Source organism: Podarcis erhardii (assembly GCF_964252035.2).
Source record: "Podarcis erhardii genome assembly, chromosome: 14".
NCBI classification, from domain to species: Eukaryota; Metazoa; Chordata; class Lepidosauria; order Squamata; family Lacertidae; genus Podarcis; species Podarcis erhardii.
The window spans coordinates 14,286,620-14,306,188 of NC_138503.1; the positions used below are offsets into that span (position 1 = coordinate 14,286,620).

A 19,569-nucleotide genomic window follows, 5' to 3' on the forward strand; every position below is an offset into this window, starting at 1 on the left:
CTTCACTGACAATGGAGCCCTGCTTCTTTCATGCTGACCTGCAGCGGTGTAGCTAACGGCTCAGGTGCCTGGTACAGCACACGTGTCCCTCAGCCAGGGGCAGGGTGAGCTGCATGAAGCCTCTCCACTGCTTACCCCTCAGCTGTGGGGCAGCTGAGGGAGAGGCGGTGGGCAGACGCAAGCCCCACGCTGCTGTTTCAGGCAGCGCAGAGCCCGCAGGTGCCCAAGCCAAAACGTCACTCCCAGGAGAGACACGTGGCTCAGGCACGGTGCAAACTCTGCGGTAAGTGCCAGCCCCCGCGCTGTGGCGCCCAGTGCCAGCCGCATTTCATTACGTTTCTTGACTGAACTAAAAAGTTTCGTGAGCCCATTAAAAAAAAACACTCCTATTTTTGTCACCCCCCTCAGTGATGACACCCGGGGTGGTCCGCATCCACCGCACTCCCCTTCCTCTGCCACTGCTGACCTGCACCTGTCTCCAGCCCTGACACCATGTTTCTGAGGCTAATACAAGTTTAGCTATGTATATCTGAGTGGCACAAGCATTTCAGTGGTCTTGTTGTCTCCCTGGAGATCTGATGTAAGATCAGTAGACTTTGGATATTTGTTGGAGTGTTTAAGCTGGGGGTGGGCAATGTGGTGCCCTCCAGATGTTGTTGGACAACCACTCCAATCATCCCTGACTATGGCTAACTATGATACAGTTTCAAGGTCCTACATAGGTCCTACATAAGGCACCAAAGAGACAACCTGTTGGATGCCAACTTATCTCCTCTTGATAGCAGTATCCTTCTGTGTGCTTCCAATGCACTCTCCAAATATTGTTGGAATCCCATTTTGCATCAGCCCCAGCCAGCATGGCCACTGGTCAGGGATGATGGAAGTTGTAATCCAGAAACATCTGTAAGGCCACTGGACCTGCATCTATACTGTAAGGACACCTAATGAAACAATGACACTAGGAATTTATTGGGCTACAGCTGCATCTCATAACCTCCATCCTGCTCTAGAAATATCTGAGGTGGACCTAAAGGTATACCTGTATGGATGTCTCATGTACCTAAAGGAAGTGTCTAAAGGAAGTACAGAAATTAGGAGGTGTACCTGGAGATGTGAGGATTGGTGGGATCAGGAACCTAACCTGGGAATCTTAGGGTGTAAAGCTGGGATCCAGTTTTGTGAACTATTGTGGTCTTCAGGTGCAGACACTTTCAAGGTTGGCAATATTGGCCCTGCGTTTGGCAAGCAGTACTATGCTCTTGGATTGGCCAAGGTTGACATAAATTGACTACTTCTTTAAAAAAAAAAAATTTATTTGGTTTTTCAGATTAAAGTTTTACAGTCAGTTATCCAAAATACAACATAAAATCAAGATTCCAAAGAATCTCCTGGACTTCCCTGCTCCCCTTTGTGGGTCCTATTGTTAATAATTTCTTCCTGCATCTTTTATAATAATCCAAATCTTTTCATCTCCATTATGCCCAAAATTCAACATTAAACTACAAGTGTTATTCCAACCCTGCTAACGATTTTAGCTGTTTACAATGGTTTTTAAGATAAATTATAAATTTTCCCCACTCCTTATTAACATTTTGGTCTTCCTGATTTCTGATTCTTCCGGTCATTTTTGCCATTTGACCAAATTGACCACTTTTCTTTGTCTGGTCAATGAAGCAGACTCTTCTGCTTGCTGCTATCTTCACCCTCAAGTTCCCATGCTACGTTATTAATATCACCTACCCAGAGTTGGGGAATATACTATCCAAGTTGAAAATTGGGTACAGTTACCCAGATAGCTCCAGCCTGGGGATAAGTGAAGAGAAGCAAAAAAGCAGCAGCTTTTAAATGCAGGCAGCTTTGAAAATCATACTGTCTTTGTGAGCATGCCAGAGGCAGAGCAATCCTGGTGCATATCAGAGGAGAAGTTTACAATTAGCAGTAAAAAATATGGAGAAAATCTGAGGGAAAGCAGGGAGAAGGAGACCTAAGTATAGACTGACTGATACCAATGTAGAGATGGAGTGGCTTGGTATCAAATGTTTAGTCAACTGGTATGGAATGTGTGGGAAACTATAAAGACCTCAAAGGCATATCAACACCCCCTGCCATTAGTTCAATTGTAAAGAATGTATGAGGGAACATCCCCCTGCCTTGGTTTGTGTGCTGAGTTCTGTGTTTCCTCAGGTGGAGCTGGCTGAACTCTGCAGCAAGAGTGAACGCTACATTGGCACAGAAGGAGGAGGCATGGACCAATCCATCTGCTTTCTTGCGGAAAAGGGAACTGTACGTACTGTCTGAGCACGAACTCAGTAGCCATTGTGTTACAACACAAGAAAGGGCTTTTGTTAACTGAGCTGATGAATGACGCACAAATGGTGGATCCAGGGCTAACTCCACAAGTCAGGGATGTATTCACACACACGCGCGAGGTAGGGAGGGCAATCAACTTGGATGGCTTTAAAAGAAGTTTAGACAAATTCATGAAGAATAGGTCCACCTGTGGCTACTAACCCTGATGACTAACTTTCTGCTTCTATTGTCAGAGGCAATATGCTTCTAAATTCCAGTTGTTGGAAATTGCAGGAGGGGAGAGGGCTGTTGTGTTCAGGCCCTGCTTGCAGACTTCCCATGGGCATTTGACTGGCCACTGTGAGAACAGAATGCTGGACAGAATAGGCCTTTGGCCTGATCCTGCGGGGCTCTTCTTTATGTCATTATGAATACAGTGGTACTTCGGGTTACAGATGCTTCAGGCTACAGACGCTTCAGGTTAAAGACTCCGCTAACCCAGAAATAGTACCTCAGGTTAAGAACTTTACTTCAGGATGAGAACAGAAATCTCGTGGCTGCGGCAGCAGGAGGCCCCATTAGCTAAAGTGGTACCTCAGATTAAGAACAGTTTCAGGTTAAGAACAGACCTCCAGAACAAATTAAGTTTTTAACCTCAGGTACCACTGTGCATACCTGCACAAGGAAGCATGCTATCAATACAGAGAGATGTAATGTTAAAGTGAGGCACATCTGTTACTTATAACAACACTTGTTGTTTCCTTTCGGAAAAGTAATCATACCTTGGTTAAAAATTAGTGCAGCTGCCAGGGGCAAGGCAAAATTGCTCCCAGGGCCAGGGCTGACCTTTGGTCAGCTCGAGTTATTAACTCTTTTAAAAAAAATATCTCATTGAAAGATAACTATTAAAAACGCACCTCCAAATTAAAAAGGGGTTCAGGTTTGATAAGAAGAAGAAGGAGGAGGAGGAAGATGAGGAGTTTATTATTTATACCCCGCCCCAGCAAAATATAAAAACATAATAAAACGTCAAACATAAAAAACTTGGTTGTCTTTTTCCTGCTGGTTTATGCCCACTGTTCCAAATGTGGGGGGGGGGGGGAGAGAGAGAGAGAGAGAGTCTGCAGGTAAATGATGTGTGATTTATTCATCTTAAATGTGCTGCCTACTAGTCAAAATAACTCTCTACTATTTATGTATTTATTTTTTCTTTCCATAGGCCAAGCTGATACAGTTCAATCCTCTTAGGGCAACTGATGTGAGGCTTCCAGAGGGAGTAGCTTTCCTTATTGCCAACAGTTGCGTTGAAATGAACAAGGCAGCGACTTCTCATTTTAATATTAGGGTGATGGAGTGTCGTCTGGCTGCAAAGGTACTGCATGGCTTTCATCAAACCCTAATGAAGCCATCATCCAAATATGTGCTGGCTGCAACTCTTTCCACTCTACCAGTTGTTGCTTTATTTTAACACCAGGTCAGGTGCTGCCTCAAAGGGCATGTTTATCTCTTCAGGGTCTGGATTCAAGCCATATATACATGACTGATGGAAGAGGGGGATGGAATTTAGCCCTTAATGTGTGTGTTTCCATTTGGGTAGCATAGCACTAAAAAGGAGTCTGCCCAGGAAGGGCAAAATAAATTATCTTTGTCAAAGCTGATCTCACTTAATGAGAGAGCGCAATCTAATCCCAGGAATATAAAACAAAATGCTTTAATAGCAATGTATTCACTCTTAAAACAAGGAAAGGAAATGGAAATACATACATTTAAATTCATGAAATAACATTCCATTTATTTGTATCTTATTGAAGATTGGATTTTATGCACCTGGTAAGCTGTAGAAAGTAGCACTCTCCTCAAGCTTGGGTTCAAATTATTCCATGCGTTTCATCCAAAGCAACCACTTTACTACATACACAAGTTACAGCAATCCATACTCAGATAATTGGTTACCCTCCCCCCCCCCACAAACATATTTTCCTGTGATGAAAGGTGGTATACAAATTTAAAAATAAATAAATAACTAAATAAAACTGATACGCTCAATTGATTGTTGAGTGAGTCAGCAAGTTATAAACTTAATGACAAGGTGACCTTCAGAGACTTTGCTCCTTGAGAATCAACTTACGTGTCTGTGGTCAAGTTCAGGCATAACACTAAGCCATTGTTTAGAGCAAATCCCACTTTGCTCAGTTCAGGTATCATGGGGAAATGTGGTTTAATTCCAAAGTTAAAGCTTTCAGACTCCTCGTGCTCTCCAAGAAGAATGAGAACAACATTAATTACAATTGGTTAAAACAAAACTGGGATCGATTCTTGGTTTGATATCCTAGTTTATTAACTGGTCACCTTTACAACAGATAAGAGTGGTTCAGTCTGGGGAGAAGGGCGGGATGTCTAATGGTTGATTTATAGCAACCTCACCAAACTACAATCCCCAGGATTCTTTTAGGGAAACCAGAATTGTTTAGCTACGAAAGTGATGTATCCTAGGCCTGTGATTCCCTCTTCCCTCTCTCTCAATCGGCCTGCAGCGTGATTGTGCTAACCAAAGAGAAGAGCCAGAAAAGAAGAGCATATCTTGGCAGCTGAGAATTCGTTGGAAGAGATTGTAGATCATTAACTGCCAGGAAATGCTTTGTGTTAGATTCAGTGTTCTTGACAGCAGTGCAATAGGGAGATTCCCCCCCCCCCCGTTTCTTTTTAAAATCCACGTTATATTTTGACATTTCATATGGGTGCATATTTTCCCACTCAAGCTTCCTTTAAGGTTATTGATGAGAGCTACTAGAAGCCCTTTGTGATGCACCCGTTGCTGGGCTGTACCATTTGAGACAGGGGAGGAATTCAAATATCTGAATGCCTCCTCCACACAAAGTACATCTCAAACATCCTAAATAGCATGTTAGAGAGAAAGTTATAAGCTTGCTAAGTTTTTTTTTTAATGTGTGAGGCACATTTCATGTGGAGCATTCAAACATTCAGTCCCGCATATGCAGCCTAAAATGATGCAGCCCAACAACAGATAACATCACATGTGGCTTTCGCCGATCTATTTTAGCTTTTAGTGGAATGCATTACAATTAGAAATAGCAATGCTGCCCACAGTTTATGGGGAGCAAACTGGTGACTTCCAAAGCTGAAGTCAAGAGTCATTATATAGACCAGATGTTCCAGTGGTTGGGTCTGTCTAGTTTTCCTAGGAAACCCGTCCGTTTACAACCTTCTACGGGAGGTGACTGGCACAACATTTGTGTTGGCTTCTGTGGTTTCTTTAAGTTACAAAGTTTAGGATTCTACATTGTGAGGACATTGCTGTAACTATAATTTATTATATATAGGGGTCCCCCCCCCTTAAAAGCTCAGGGTGGTTCTTGCCCTGGCACATGAAAGTACCTGGAACCTGTGTTCATCATGTGTAGTCATTCTTCATGTGTTGAGGGTGGCAACACAACATCAGGTCTTCTCAGTAGTGGCTCCCCAGCTGTGGAAGACTCCCTAGAGTGTTGTGCCTACTGCCATCACTGTCCACCTTTGGGTGTCAGGTGAAGATGCACAGGCAGTTAGCCCTTAGTTGGTGTTCATCTTTTAGTTTATTTTGTGATGTATTTTAAATTTGGCATTACATGCTTTTTTAAACAAATTGTAAGTTGCATTCAGGATTCTAACCCCCTTTTACCACATTGGCTGTCAACTTAGCTGCTCTTCAATTTGACATTAAGATCACTAGAGATATTCAGAAACATTGATGCTACATTAAAAAAAACCCAAACACATCACTTTAAAAACAACCCTTCATTGCCTCTGCATATGCTTGAAAGGGACAATTTTAATAGAATGCTAAACTCTTTAAAATGTTTGGCAAGGATGTGCTGTCTTGGGTCCCTAGAAAAACCGACAGATGTTAGAGAAATATAATCGCTGTAACTGGGATGCACAAAAGAATTGTTTTTAGTCTCACTGACAAGATGAGTAAAAACAGGGTCCCTTTAATGCTTTGGCATGAATTAATGCCTAAATATGTGTTCACTATAATGTCTGAAAATGACTCTGATTTAAATAGTAGCAGATCCATGTGATAAGAACTATAAACCTTGCAAAGTACACTAGATGGCACCAAAAGTAGTTCATAAAAAACAACAACACCTACATGAAGGGAATTAAAACAGGAAAAAAGGCAAGCTAAAATTGAAAAAAGCAATAGGAGGAAGGCAACAACTTTAACAGAACTTTCCTTCTCAGTAATTTTCTCTTGCAAATGTATGGTTTTATTAAGAGATTTTCAGTACAAGGACTCCTTCTCCTAGTGAAATGAAAGCCAGGTGCAACCACAACATTGAACCCCAATCATGGCCTCTCCCCAAAAACTTCATTCACCCAAGTGTGGTTGTTGTTCCTTCCACTGTTTATTTTATTGGCTGTGGAGTTTAGAGCCCCAAATTGCAAATATGGTTGAGTGTGTGTAGGTAGATCCAGGTAGGGAGAAGTCCTTGAAATACTGGGGTCTTCTTGAAGGTACATAAGTCGTCTTGAAGGTACATAAGTCTTTATAGGCTAAAAAACAGCACTACGATTTGAGCCAGTAAACTAATTGGTACCTACTGCAGTTGTGGCAGAATTGGTGCTACATGCTTAGATCGCAGATCCTGAGGAGAGTGGAAAGTAGAGCAGAAGCAGGCACATGGTGGTCGCCTTCACCCCCCCCCCAAAAAAAATCCTTCCTACACGGTCTTGTGCATTGAAGAGGATTCACAAGAGCTTTTTAGGGCACATATTCAGTTCATGCAGGGCATTGACTAGGTCTGTTGGGCATCACTGTCAGCCCAGGATGCTAGAATGTGATATGATCAGTAGCTGTGGACAAAGATGCTCTCCCTTGAAGTCTGTCCGCTATTACTCATCATTGAGGACATTGATGGGAGAGTGCTTTTAACCTCCTGTTCATGTTTGTCACCTGTTGTCTTGTTTATCACTGTAGCCTTATGAGGCTTTGCCCTCGGGTGGGAAAAATATTGCATCCGGGATAGGGAGATGGGAGTCAACAGACACTCAAGGAATAGTTTCGGAGAAAAAGCTTTATTTCTACCATCCATGAACTGGTAGAAGGAGCAAGTGTGATAACTCACAAAAGCATGCACGGGTTCACAGTCATTTGCACAGAGTATATATTCCCCTTCCAGTTCCCTCCCCTTTCTCCTCCCTCAGGAGTCCTGCCCCATGTGTGTTCCCCTGAGCATGTACAGAAAGCTCCTGTCTTGGGACTCTTCCCAGGAAAGGGGGGGTGAGAAGCCAAGTGGTCAAGGGAGCGCTGGTGGTTCAGCATGTCCAAGATGTTGCAACTGAATGAGATAAAAGTCAGTTCTCAGGCCTGCTCTGACAGTCTATTCATTAGCTTTTTGAAGCCTTCTTGTACTGATAAAAGTAACGGTTTGCCCTTGCCACAGCATCTTGTGAGAAAAGCAGAGAAGAGCAGAGAAAAGCTGTTTTGGATTTTTAGACGACAAAAGGAATTTTGGACAGTTTTGAGGCCTGGTTGGGAGGGGTGACTTCGGGCCTAGGTGGGGTCACCTGTCCTCACCTCCTTCAATCACCACTGTGATGAAGGAATGAACCCTTTTTAGAAACCTCCAACCTTTTTGTTGAAATTATAGGGGTGATTTCTCTTTTCACTCCGCATGTTAAGGAAGGACATTGCCCATCTGAAGCTTTTATATTCATTTCTTCATGGCTTCCTTGTTCTCAACTAGGCTGCACTTGTTCTCAACTAGGCTGAATATATGAAGTGTGACAGCCCAATCGGGCTACTTTAGAGTGGATCTGAATGCACTTTTATCAATGTAATCTAGGACTGGGAGCAGACCGCATTCTTCGCTTGAAAAAGACTCGAACCTCCTATTAAAATTTGCCCTGACAAAAAAAGCTCCTTCATTTAGACACAGTTGTGGTTGAGAATATGTTTCTTCTTAAGATAAAGTCATAATTAAAAAACCTGAAACAAACAAATAAAGGACCCCTCAGGACATTTGCAACGAAAGGTTTCATCACTGACAATATTTTTGCACCCTTGTCTTCAGGGAAAGTAACCACAATCACTGCTCCAGTCTAGCAAGCGCTGGACCACAGCCAGAATTTAATATGACCCAGGGCTCACCAAGACTTCACTCCACATCTTGCTTTCAGTGCCAGTAAATGCCTTTGACCATCTACAGTCTTTCATTGCCACTGAATAACCACAATTAACCCCCATACATCTGAAATCTAGGCCAGATGGTCTTCAAGACAGGCTTGAGGCCTAGTTTTTTTCTTTCCTTCCCCAGATTAGAAACTAAGCCCTGATAATGACCCCTTCACCATATGTATGTTTATGTCATTTCTCATTATTGGAATCCTTATATCATTTATATTTTTATCTCCTCAGTGGTGTGGTGTGCTGGCAAAATGCCCTCTGCTTTTGCACAGGTGTAGAGAGAGTGCTGTAAGATGAGCAAGGGGAGTGGGTCTGGAAATCTGTGGGGATTCATTTTTTTTGGGGGGGGTAAAGTTTTTATTATTATTTCATTTTATAATGTATATGAAAAATAACAACAAAATTTTAAAAATGAAGGAAAAAACCTATTAAGTAGGCACATAGAATGAGTAGTTGCACATAAAATAACGAAGTCCAAGTGAAAACTATTAATTTTATCAGAATATCAAGTATAATTCCAGATTTGCCAGACTTGTGATGCAGGTTGTCTTGAAAAGGATGGTTCCGTTTTTATGTTATGAAAGAATGTCAGATCATATAAAAAGGTTCTAGTCCTTGTCAAAATCCCAAATTATGCGTGATTTTCTCCGTTATAGCTGTATTCCAATGAATGGTACCAAGCGTCAAGTGTAAGATTTTGGACTGTTTTCCACTGAGTTGCAATTTCTATTTGCGCTGCCAAAATCATATATAAGACAAATACTTTTGACAATATATTTACATTGCTATTATCAAAAATATTCACTAACATTAATTTTGGACAACAAACAATAGTTTCTTTAGTAATATTTATCATTTCTGTCGTGGGGCTTCATTTAAGCCAGGACTCTGTAGGGGTTAGCTCAATAACATGTTTTCAGTGCTAGGGACTGGTCTGGGAATATGAGAATACTGAAAATGGTGCCTCTGAACATGCCCAGAGTGCATTAAAATTTCCTCATTGTTGAATATTCACCCCTAGGCTAAGATGATATTTCCTCCCTCCACAAATACTTCTTTTTGTCTCTCTTATGTCAGTATTTGCCTTTGTACGCTTGCTGCCTAAAAATGTTCTAAATATCTGATCTCCCCTATATTTTAGTTGTTATACCCAAAATTGTGCAAAAAGGGGGGGAATTAACAAGCACAATACCTATTCATTTGCTTCATCTGCATTAATTTACATTTTAAGGAAACTGAAGTGATTGATTTAAGTGCTGCTCATTTTCTACAAAAGGAGGGTGTTAGGGCTAAAAATTGGTCTGGGAATGATGCCTCCCTCTGTACATGGAATTCTTCTGAATCTTAGATGAACATATGAAACATCTTTATTCTGCATCAGACCACCAGTCTATCTAGCCTGGTGTCATCTGATCTCCAGGGCTGCTCTCCAAGGTTTCAGGTGGCAGGAAGCAGGGTGCCTTTCCCATCACCTGATCACTTGGGCTGGATGAACCTGCAACCTTATACGTGCAAAGAATGTGATCTGTCACTGAGCTGTGATTCCCTCCCCCTTGGTGCATGAGGTCTTGTTATGGTTTTCCACAGTGGTGCACATGCTCAGAGCCACACACATTGGTTCACATATTCTGGGGTGTGGCATTTTCAGTGAAAATACACCCCAGAGATGTGGTCATCAGACCTTTCATCTCTCTTTTCAGAGTGCTTTCCTGTCCCCACTTTTTATGTTGGAAGAGTAATGAAAAAATTTAAGGAATTCAGCTGCACTTTTCTCAAAAGCAGAGCAGAAATTTACACCCCACACATCTTTGAGTGACCAGAACTACCCATGATTCCGCAAAAATGTTTTTCAGTCTAGTCAGATTACTTTCGTGCAACAAAGTTGAACACTGGGAAAGATGAGGCTCAGCTGTCAGAACGAGATCAAAGTTAACTAATGCAGAAATACTCTTTCCAGGAATAGCCAGCCATGTTCAGTTCAGTATATATGAGCAGCTGTTTGAATACCAGTTTATGTGTCTTTGAGGGAGTGGTCTGTGCTGAACATCAGGGCTCTTTATGGTGACTGGTCCACTATAATGGCAAGCAAACATCGAAGATTAACCACAGATCACCACAAGATTGGCCCAAGACATTTTGGTGCATGAGGCAGAAAATCACAGGCAACACCTCCCTCCCACTACTTAACATGGGGCTCAATCCAATGGGAAGATCCTGCTCTGCGGTTCTTCTCAATGTCCCAATTAATTATAGTGGCTTTTGAAGAGGAGTTGTTCTTGGTGGACTGTGCCCTAGAGAGTCTAGTCTGGGTGTTTCTGTTGCCCCTAAAACCCATCATTCTTGAAGTGGCTGTTTCATTTATCTTGTGGTAAGTTCACACCATACTCCTTCCCAGTTTAGTTTCCATCTGGACAGCCTGAGAATCAAACCAAGTTTGTTTTAAGCAGAACTTCTGGCTGTTTTTAGGCTTTATGTGCCAGAAAATCTCCAGGACATGGTGATTATGTGGCTTTATAAAAGTCATTTTTGTGTATGTGCACAGCTTCGGATCTCAGTATGTAAAGGGAAAACATTTCCTGTACAGTGGTACCTCGGGTTAAGAACTTAATTTGTTCCGCAGGTCCGTTCTTAACCTGAAACTGTTCTTGACCTGAGGTACCACTTTAGCTAATGGGACCTCCTGCTGCCGCCGCGCTGCCGCCACACAATTTCTGTTCTCATCCTGAAGCAAAGTTCTTAACCCAAGGTACTATTTCTGGGTTAGCGGAGTCTGTAACCTGAAGCGTCTGTAACCTGAAGCATCTGTAACCCGAGGTACCACTGTATATGCCTCCCTTAGGATAAGCAGATGAGTCCTTTTATGAGTGTCCTCTCCCTTTGAAGTATGCAGGTTGGCAATGAGAGTTGAGGTATTGTCAGTGCTGGTTCCTGTGATGTAGAACACTCTCCCTAGAGAGGCCCACCTGACACCAACAGTACAGTGGTGCCCCGCAAGACGAATGCCTCGCAAGACGAAAAACTCGCTAGACGAAAGAGTTTTCTGTCTTTTGAGTCATTCTGCAAGACGAATTTCCCTATGGGCTTGCTTCGCAAGATGAAATGTCTTGCGAGTTTTTTTCCTTTTTTTAAAAGCCGCTAAGCCGTTAATAGCCGCTAAGCCGCTAAGCTGCTAATAGCCGTGCTTCGCAAGACGAAGAAACCGCTAGACGAAGAGACTCGCGGAACGGATTAATTTCGTCCTGCGAGGCACCACTGTAACTCCTTTTCAGCACTGTGCAAAGAGCATTTTTGCCTTTTAGCCTGGTTCCCTGTAACATCACTTCACTTGAGAGAGCCGCCAAAAGACCCTCGGAACTGGACCTCAGTGTCTGGGCTGAACAATGGGGCTTTCTTCACATTTACTCTTTTTCCTTGATATATAAAGTGACTTTATTACATTTTGCAAGGTGCTATTGTTTATCCCCTTAAGTGGGAAGAGTCTGCTATATTTTCCAATTCTTTAAATTAATCTTGCTGCCAATATCATGTTAAAAATTATGCTGTTCTTTGTGCTTTTCAAAGAGTTTTCCCTTAAAGAAAAAAATAGCTTGTAAGGGTTTTAGGAAATGTTTTGTATTAACTTCAAACTGCTAAGATGTCTATGCATTGTTTGTTGTTGCAGCTTCTAGCAAAATCCAGAGGCCTAGATTGGAAAGCAATGGCAAAGCTCCAGGAAGTGCAGGTCAAGCTGAAACTAAGCTTAGAGGAAATGCTGGCTGTGGTTGAGGAGGTGTTTCACCCTGAGCCTTACAACATAGAGGAAATTGGGAAAAACCTGGGAATTAGCTCCAAAGAGCTACGCACTCAGATCCTCAACCAGAACACACAAGACGGTGAGTGCATGCCAAATTGGAGGTGGTGGTGATGGTCAGCGAATGTTTCCATTTATGTAAAGGATAATAGGCAATAGATGTGGAAATATTTTACATTTTGTATAACCTCAAGTGGACCTTCTTTTGGAATCTTTGTGGAGTAAAAGGGTTGATTGTGTTGTGACTTTTTTAAAACGAAGTGGAGAAAATGGAACTGAAATGCTATCTGATTAGTCAAGGCAATATACTGATAATGGCTTGGTGATTAAAAATACAGGATTGAATTAATTGCATGCAGCCTTCTAGGTCAGCAGTGGACAATTGGTAGTTTTCAAATGAACTTTGGCTCCTGAGAAATCATAATTCGGCTTACCACTTACTTGTGTGTCAGATAGCCTCTTCCTTCCATGATAGATCTGTGGTACATAATAATCTGGACCTTTTAGTTGGAGGAAGATGTGAGTGTGCTTGTTCTAGATTGGCTCTCTGGCCTGTGTAGTTGCTGACCACTGCTCTGAGTCACTTGGCCCTAAAACATTTCCCACCAAAAAAATATCAGAGGCAAATGAATAGCCTGTTGTGTTTGGACAAAGGATACCCAGTTTGAAACCTCTCCTCATCCATGACACTGAGTAGGTTGGCTTTGGGCAAAGTCCAAATCTGTTTCATAGTTGCTTCACATATTAGAATATGCCTACATGCAGATCTATCCGCATGCATGTTTTCCTTGCACACACATTGGGAAGCCATGATTGGCTGTAACTTAGCAGCACACAAAAACAAACAAACAAACAAACAAACAAACAAACATGTGGACAGTTGTCGTATGTTTCAAGCTACCCACACATTTCCCACAGATTTTGTCACTGATAGGATTAAGGAAGATAACTGTGCAACATAACACCAGTCTTGAAAGACCTAAATTGGCTCCCAGTACATTTCCGAGCACAATTCAAAGTGTTGGTGGTGACCTTTAAAAGCCCTAAACGGCCTCGGCCCAGTATATCTGAAGGAGGGAGCGTCTCCACCCCAGTCGTTCTACCCGGACACTGAGGTCCAGCACCAAGGGCCTTCTGGCGGTTCCCTCACTGCGAGAAGCCAAGTTACAGGGAGCCAGGCAGAGGGCCTTCTCGGTAGTGGTGCCCTCCCTGTGGAACGCCTTCCCACCAGATGTCAAAGAGAACAACAGAGAACAACAACTACCAGACTTTAAGAAGACATCTGAAGGCAGCCCTGTTTAGGGAAGCTTTTCATAGAATCATAGAATCATAGAGTTGGAAGAGACCACAAGGGCCATCGAGTCCAACCCCCTGCCAAGCAGGAAACACCATTAGAGCACTCCTGACATATGGTTGTCAAGCCTCTGCTTAAAGACCTCCAAAGAAGGAGACTCCACCACACTCCTTGGTAGCAAATTCCACTGTCGAACAGCTCTTACTGTCAGGAAGTTCTTCCTAATGTTTAGGTGGAATCTTTTTTCTTGTAGTTTGGAACCATTGCTCCGTGTCCGCTTCTCTGGAGCAGCAGAAAACAACCTTTCTCCCTCCTCTATGTGACATCCTTTTATATATTTGAACATGGCTATCATATCACCCCTTAACCTCCTCTTCTCCAGGCTAAACATGCCCAGCTCCCTTAGCCGTTCCTCATAAGGCATCGTTTCCAGGCCTTTGACCATTTTGGTTGCCCTCCTCTGGACACATTCCAGTTTGTCAGTGTCCTTCTTGAACTGTGGTGCCCAGAACTGGACACAGTACTCCAGGTGAGGTCTGACCAGAGCAGAATACAGTGGCACTATTACTTCCCTTGATCTAGATGCAATACTCCTATTGATGCAGCCCAGAATTGCATTGGCTTTTTTAGCTGCCGCGTCACACTGTTGGCTCATGTCAAGTTTGTGGTCAACCAAGACTCCTAGATCCTTTTCACATGTACTGCTCTCAAGCCAGGTGTCACCCATCTTGTATTTGTGCCTCTCGTTTTTTTTGCCCAAGTGCAATACTTTATATTTCTCCCTATTAAAATTCATCTTGTTTGTTTTGGCCCAGTTCTCTAATCTGTCAAGGTCGTTTTGAAGTGTGATCCTGTCCTCTGGGGTGTTAGCCACCCCTCCCAGTTTGGTGTCATCTGCAAATTTGATCAGGGTGCCCTTGAGTCCATCATCCAAGTCGTTGATAAAGATGTTGAATTAAGACCGGGCCCAAGACAGAACCCTGTGGCACCCCACTAGTCACTCTTCTCCAGGATGAAGAGGAACCATTGATAAGCACCCTTTGGGTTCGGTCAGTCAGCCAGTTACAAATCCACTGAGTGGTAGCATAGTCAAGACCGCATTTTACCAGCTTCTTTACAAGAATATCATGGGGCACCTTGTCAAATGCCTTGCTGAAATCAAGGTAGGCTACATCCACTGCGTTCCCTTCATCTACCAGGCTTGTAATTCTGTCAAAAAACGAGATCAGGTTAGTCTGACATGACTTATTTTTCAGAAATCCATGCTGACTATTGGTGATCACAGCATTCCTTTCTAGGTGCTCACAGAGTGTTTGCTTAATGATCTGCTCCAGAATCTTCCCTGGTATTGATGTCAGACTGACTGGGTGGTAATTATTTGGATCCTCTCTTTTCCCCTTTTTGAAAATAGGGACAACATTTGCCCTCCTCCAGTCTGCCGGGACTTCGCCTGTTCTCCAGGAATTCTCGAAGATGACTGCCAGTGGTTCTGAGATCACATCTGCCAGTTCTTTTAATACTCTTGGATGCAGTTCATCTGGCCCTGGAGACTTGAATACATCTAAACTAGCCAAGTATTCTTGTACTATCTCCTTAGTTATTCTGGGCTGTGTTTCCTCTGCTGAATCATTTGCTCCAAATTCTTCAGGTCGGGCATTGTTTTCTTTATCGGAGAAGACTGAGGCAAAGAAGGCATTGAGGAGTTCAGCCCTTTCTGTGTCCCCTGTTTGCATTACACCATCTTCTCCTCTGAGTGACCCCACTGTTTCTTTGTTCTTCCTTTTGCTACGAACATACCCATAAAAGCCTTTTTTGTTGCTTTTAACCTCTCTAGCAAGCCTGAGTTCATTCTGTGCTTTAGCTTTTCTGACTTTGTGTCTACACGTGCTGGCTATTTGTTTGAATTCCTCTTTGGTGGTTTCCCCCCTTTTCCATTTTTTGTACACATCCTTTTTTAATCTTAACTCAGTTAAAAGTTCTTTAGATAGCCACCCCGGCTTCTTTAGGCACCTTCCATGTTTCCGTCTCATTGGTATTGCCTGAAGTTGTGCTTTTACTATCTCCCTCTTAACAAACTCCCAGCCATCATGAACTCCCTTTCCTTTTAATATTACTGTCCATGGGATCTCACCCAGCACTTCCCTAAGTTTTATAAAGTCGGCTTTCCTAAAGTCAAGAAATTGAGTCCTAGTATGCTTGGCTGCTCCTTTCCGCTGTATAGTAAACTTCAAAAGAGCATGATCACTCGCGCCTAATGATCCTTCCACTTCTACCCCACTAACCAGGTCATCAACATTGGTTAGGACCAGATCTAAAATGGCTGTTCCTCTTGTTGCTTCTCCCACTTTCTGGACAATGAAGTTGTCTGCAAGGCCAGTGAGGAATCTGTTTGACCTTATGCTCTTGGCTGAGTTTGACATCCAGCAAATATCCGGGTAATTGAAGTCCCCCATTACTACTATCTCCCTTCCTTTTGCATGCTTGGCCATCTGTTCCAGGAAGGCATCATCTATGTCCTCCGTTTGGCTTGGGGATCTATAGTAAACTACCACAATGAGGTCCCTGTTATTCTTCTCTCCCTTAATTTTGACCCAAATGCTCTCACTTTGGCTTTGAGGTTCTAAATCTTGGATCTCTTCACAGGTATACACATCCCTGACATATAACGCCACTCCTCCTCCTTTCTTGTCTGGTCTGTTTCTCTGAAATAGATTGTAACCCTCCATTATTACATTCCAGTCGTGGGACTTATCCCACCAGGTTTCAGTGATGCCTATTATGTCATATTTAGTTTGCTGTACCAAGAGCTCAAGCTCATCTTGTTTATTTCCCATGCTTTGCGCATTAGTGTACAGACATTGAAGTCCATTAATCATTCTCCCGTGTCTCTTATTTAAGGATTTTTTCCTCCCACCACTAGGTCTGCGTGCTGTTTGCTCCATTTGGTCTATGACATTTGGATGATCATCTTCATCAATTGATAGACTCCTACCTTCAGGAGCACTGTCTTCCTCCCCCACATTAGTCAGTTTAAAGCCCTCCTGATGAGGTTTCTGAGATTTTTGGCAAAAACATTCCTCCCAACCGTTGTGAGGTGCAGCCCATCTCTAGCCAGAAGTCCATCTTCAAGAAACTGCAGTCCGTGATCTAAGAATCCAAACCGTTCCTGTTTACACCATTTGCGAAGCCAGCTGTTCACTTCCACTATTTTTCTCTCTCTCCCTGGGCCACGTCGTTCAACTGGGAGGACAGATGAGATGACAATTTGTGCATTTAATTGCTTCAATTTCCTGCCCAGAGCCTCATAGTCTCTTTTGATCTTCTGGAGGCTATTGCTTGCAGTGTCATTGGTTCCCACATGAACCAAGAGGAAGGGGTATTTGTCAGTGGGTTTTATGATTCCTTGCAGTCGTTCAGTTACATCTTGGATCTTACCCCCGGGGAGACAGCACACTTCCCGAGACATCTTGTCAGGCCCACAGATCACTGCTTCTGTTCCCCTCAGTAGGGAATCCCCTATCACCACTACACGCCTCTTCTTAGGTTTGGTCGGGGTTCTTCCGTGATCTGTCCGTTCCAAGGTCGCCTGCACATTCCCTGAGGACTGACTTTGCTGCTCGTCTTCATATACCTGATCGACTGTAACGAGGGAGAGATCCTCAAATGGAGTCTGCTCTTCGTCTTCCATTCTAGGGGAGAGGACCTCAAAGCGATTGTGTATTTCTAAACAATCAGAGCGAACCCTGGGCCTCCTACTTCTTTGAGTCACGTTTCTCCATATATCTGGCTCCTGTGTTGGTGAACTAGCCTCCTTCTCAGGGGAGTCTCCTGTCTCCTCCTTGGTGGAGACGGTGTGCTCTGTTGCTTCCAAGAAGAGCTCCAGCTCTCTAATTCTTTGGAGCGTAGCCACACGTTCCTCCAGTTGCTGGACTTTGTCTTTTAAGAGGGCAATCAACATGCAATTGCTGCAGGTAAAGCTGCCTGCAACCTTTGGCAAGATGGCAAACATTGTGCAGGAACCGCAGGCGACTGCAGCTGTTCCCTCACTCTCCATCTTGAGAACGTGTCGTTGGGGCTGGCTACAGTGGTCCTCCATCATAAGAAGCATGCAGACAGGACAAGTAACTCCCCCCAAAAAAACCCTAGGTCTCCCCCAACAAACGTTTGAGACTAGCTCCCCTAAATCTAAAGATAGATCAAATTGCGCACGCCGCTGCCCTACAAGCTCTGATAAGCTCCTCCCACAGCTAATCACCTACCTCAACAGAAACCCTGCCCCCTCTGACCTTTGCACAGGGGGAGCAGCTAATCAGCCACAAGAAACACACACAGGAGAAAACCCTTTTTGCTCCTTCTTCAGCCGCTGCCCTACAAGCTCTGATAAGCTCCTCCCACAGCTATAATGTTTGATGTATTATAGTATTTTAATATTTTTTTGGAAGCCACCCAGAGTGGCAGGAGAAGCCCAGCCAGATGGGCGGGGTATAAATAATAAATTAAATTAATTAAATTAAATAAAAACAGGTGAAGCAACACTGAGATATGTTCCCATCCCAATCCTTTAGGATGCAGCAGGGACAAACTAAATCGATGCATGCAACTTACGTTCTGCAACTACTTTAAAGGACGGTGCCAATGGGGCAAAAAATTCTGGTTCTGACATGGGAGATATGTGATCAAAGCAACTTGCATGCCTCAGAAAACCAAAGGAGGTCGGAGAACGAGACCGGCTTGTTCTGTAAGATATTTAGCATGTGTTCTAAATTCTCTCCTTTGAAATAAATAGAGGCTATTTTGATTTTGATCATTTGGCGGGGGAGGTAACTTTTGATTTAGGAAGTGAATTTAATCTACTCTTATTTGCTTGGCATATACTCTTAGTATTTCTGCCTATTATTAAATGAGCCAACCACATTTTGCTGTGCACATGGAACATTTTTAGAATGTTGGCTGCGTCTATATTTAAAGCCTAGATCTCCCCCCCCCTTTCATGTTAATGGCCTGGTTTCCATGTCACATGGTTAAAAAAATATCTACAGTAATGTGAATAACCAGTGCACTAGTGCACCATGCCCAAAAGTTCACACTCCTGCTACTCCATGCAGGTTTGGCTTATCATGCTGTCTGAACCTGGGCTTGTGGTTTGTTTCCCCCCCAACCATGAGTGGCAAACAAGGTTTGTTGTTAGCTTACTGCTTGTGGTTTATGTGGAGGAAACAAATCACAACATGAAGTTCAGACAGCATGGCAAGCCAGACTCTAGTTTGGTTAGTGCATGGCAGCAGCAGGAGCAAGAGAGGAATTTCCCAGGAACTTTTGAGCAACGCTCACTCCATATTTATTATTTCACCAATATTACTATGCATGGTGCTCTTGGAGTAACAAAAGCAAAGAACAAACAAACCCTGGCCCTTGTTCCCAGAGAGTTTACCATTTTAAATGTCAGCAGAGAGGGAAGGAATATAAGGGAAGAGCAACAGGTGGCGGCAAATTCACTTAGGTACTTAGTTTTGTTTCAGGGTGAGGACTACAGGCTTAAGTGATAAACTAGGGTGAGATTTTCCTAGGGATTTGAAAATTGTACCACAGGTGTCTTCTGGGAGTAATAGCAAGGAAGACAGGGCAGAGCTGTTTGTAAGGGAACAGGAAAATTTCCAGGCTGATTATCATGGATTGAAGTGAGTTCTAGATTGGGGTGTGTGGCTGTATTTATTAATATCTGCTCCAACAGAATACAGTTTAGATTCAGTTATTTTCGGCCCGTCTCCCCCCTACTTCCGCTTCTTTGGGCACCTTATTCTTGTAGGAAAGACTTTTCAGTGTGAAAAGTACAAGGGAAATGTTATCCCATATAGCGTTTGCAGATGTTAGTCGAACAGAATCTGTCTTAGGATGTGGCGTGACTCTGATTCTGTGTGATAAAGCCAACAAAAATGGGTCATAGAGTAAGCCTGTTGTTTTCATTGGTACAAGACAAAACTTGGTTACAGATTCTTGTTTAGTTGCATG

General features: G+C 43.1%; 1 protein-coding gene across 4 annotated transcripts in view; it reads left to right on the forward strand.

Moving 5' to 3' along the window:
- The window catches only part of GALK2 (galactokinase 2), an 81,176-nt gene that overhangs the window by 42,357 nt on the left and 19,250 nt on the right, over window positions 1-19,569 (forward strand). For all 4 annotated transcript variants that reach the window (XR_014150854.1, XM_081839107.1, XM_081839108.1 and 1 more), the window contains 3 exons: window positions 2,185-2,283; window positions 3,509-3,661; window positions 12,138-12,348. Coding sequence is in view for 3 of the 4 variants with exons in the window: in XM_081839107.1 (XP_081695233.1) it covers window positions 2,185-2,283; window positions 3,509-3,661; window positions 12,138-12,348 (463 nt within the window). In the remaining variant the exon portion in view is untranslated. The remainder of the gene's footprint in view (window positions 1-2,184; window positions 2,284-3,508; window positions 3,662-12,137; window positions 12,349-19,569) is intronic.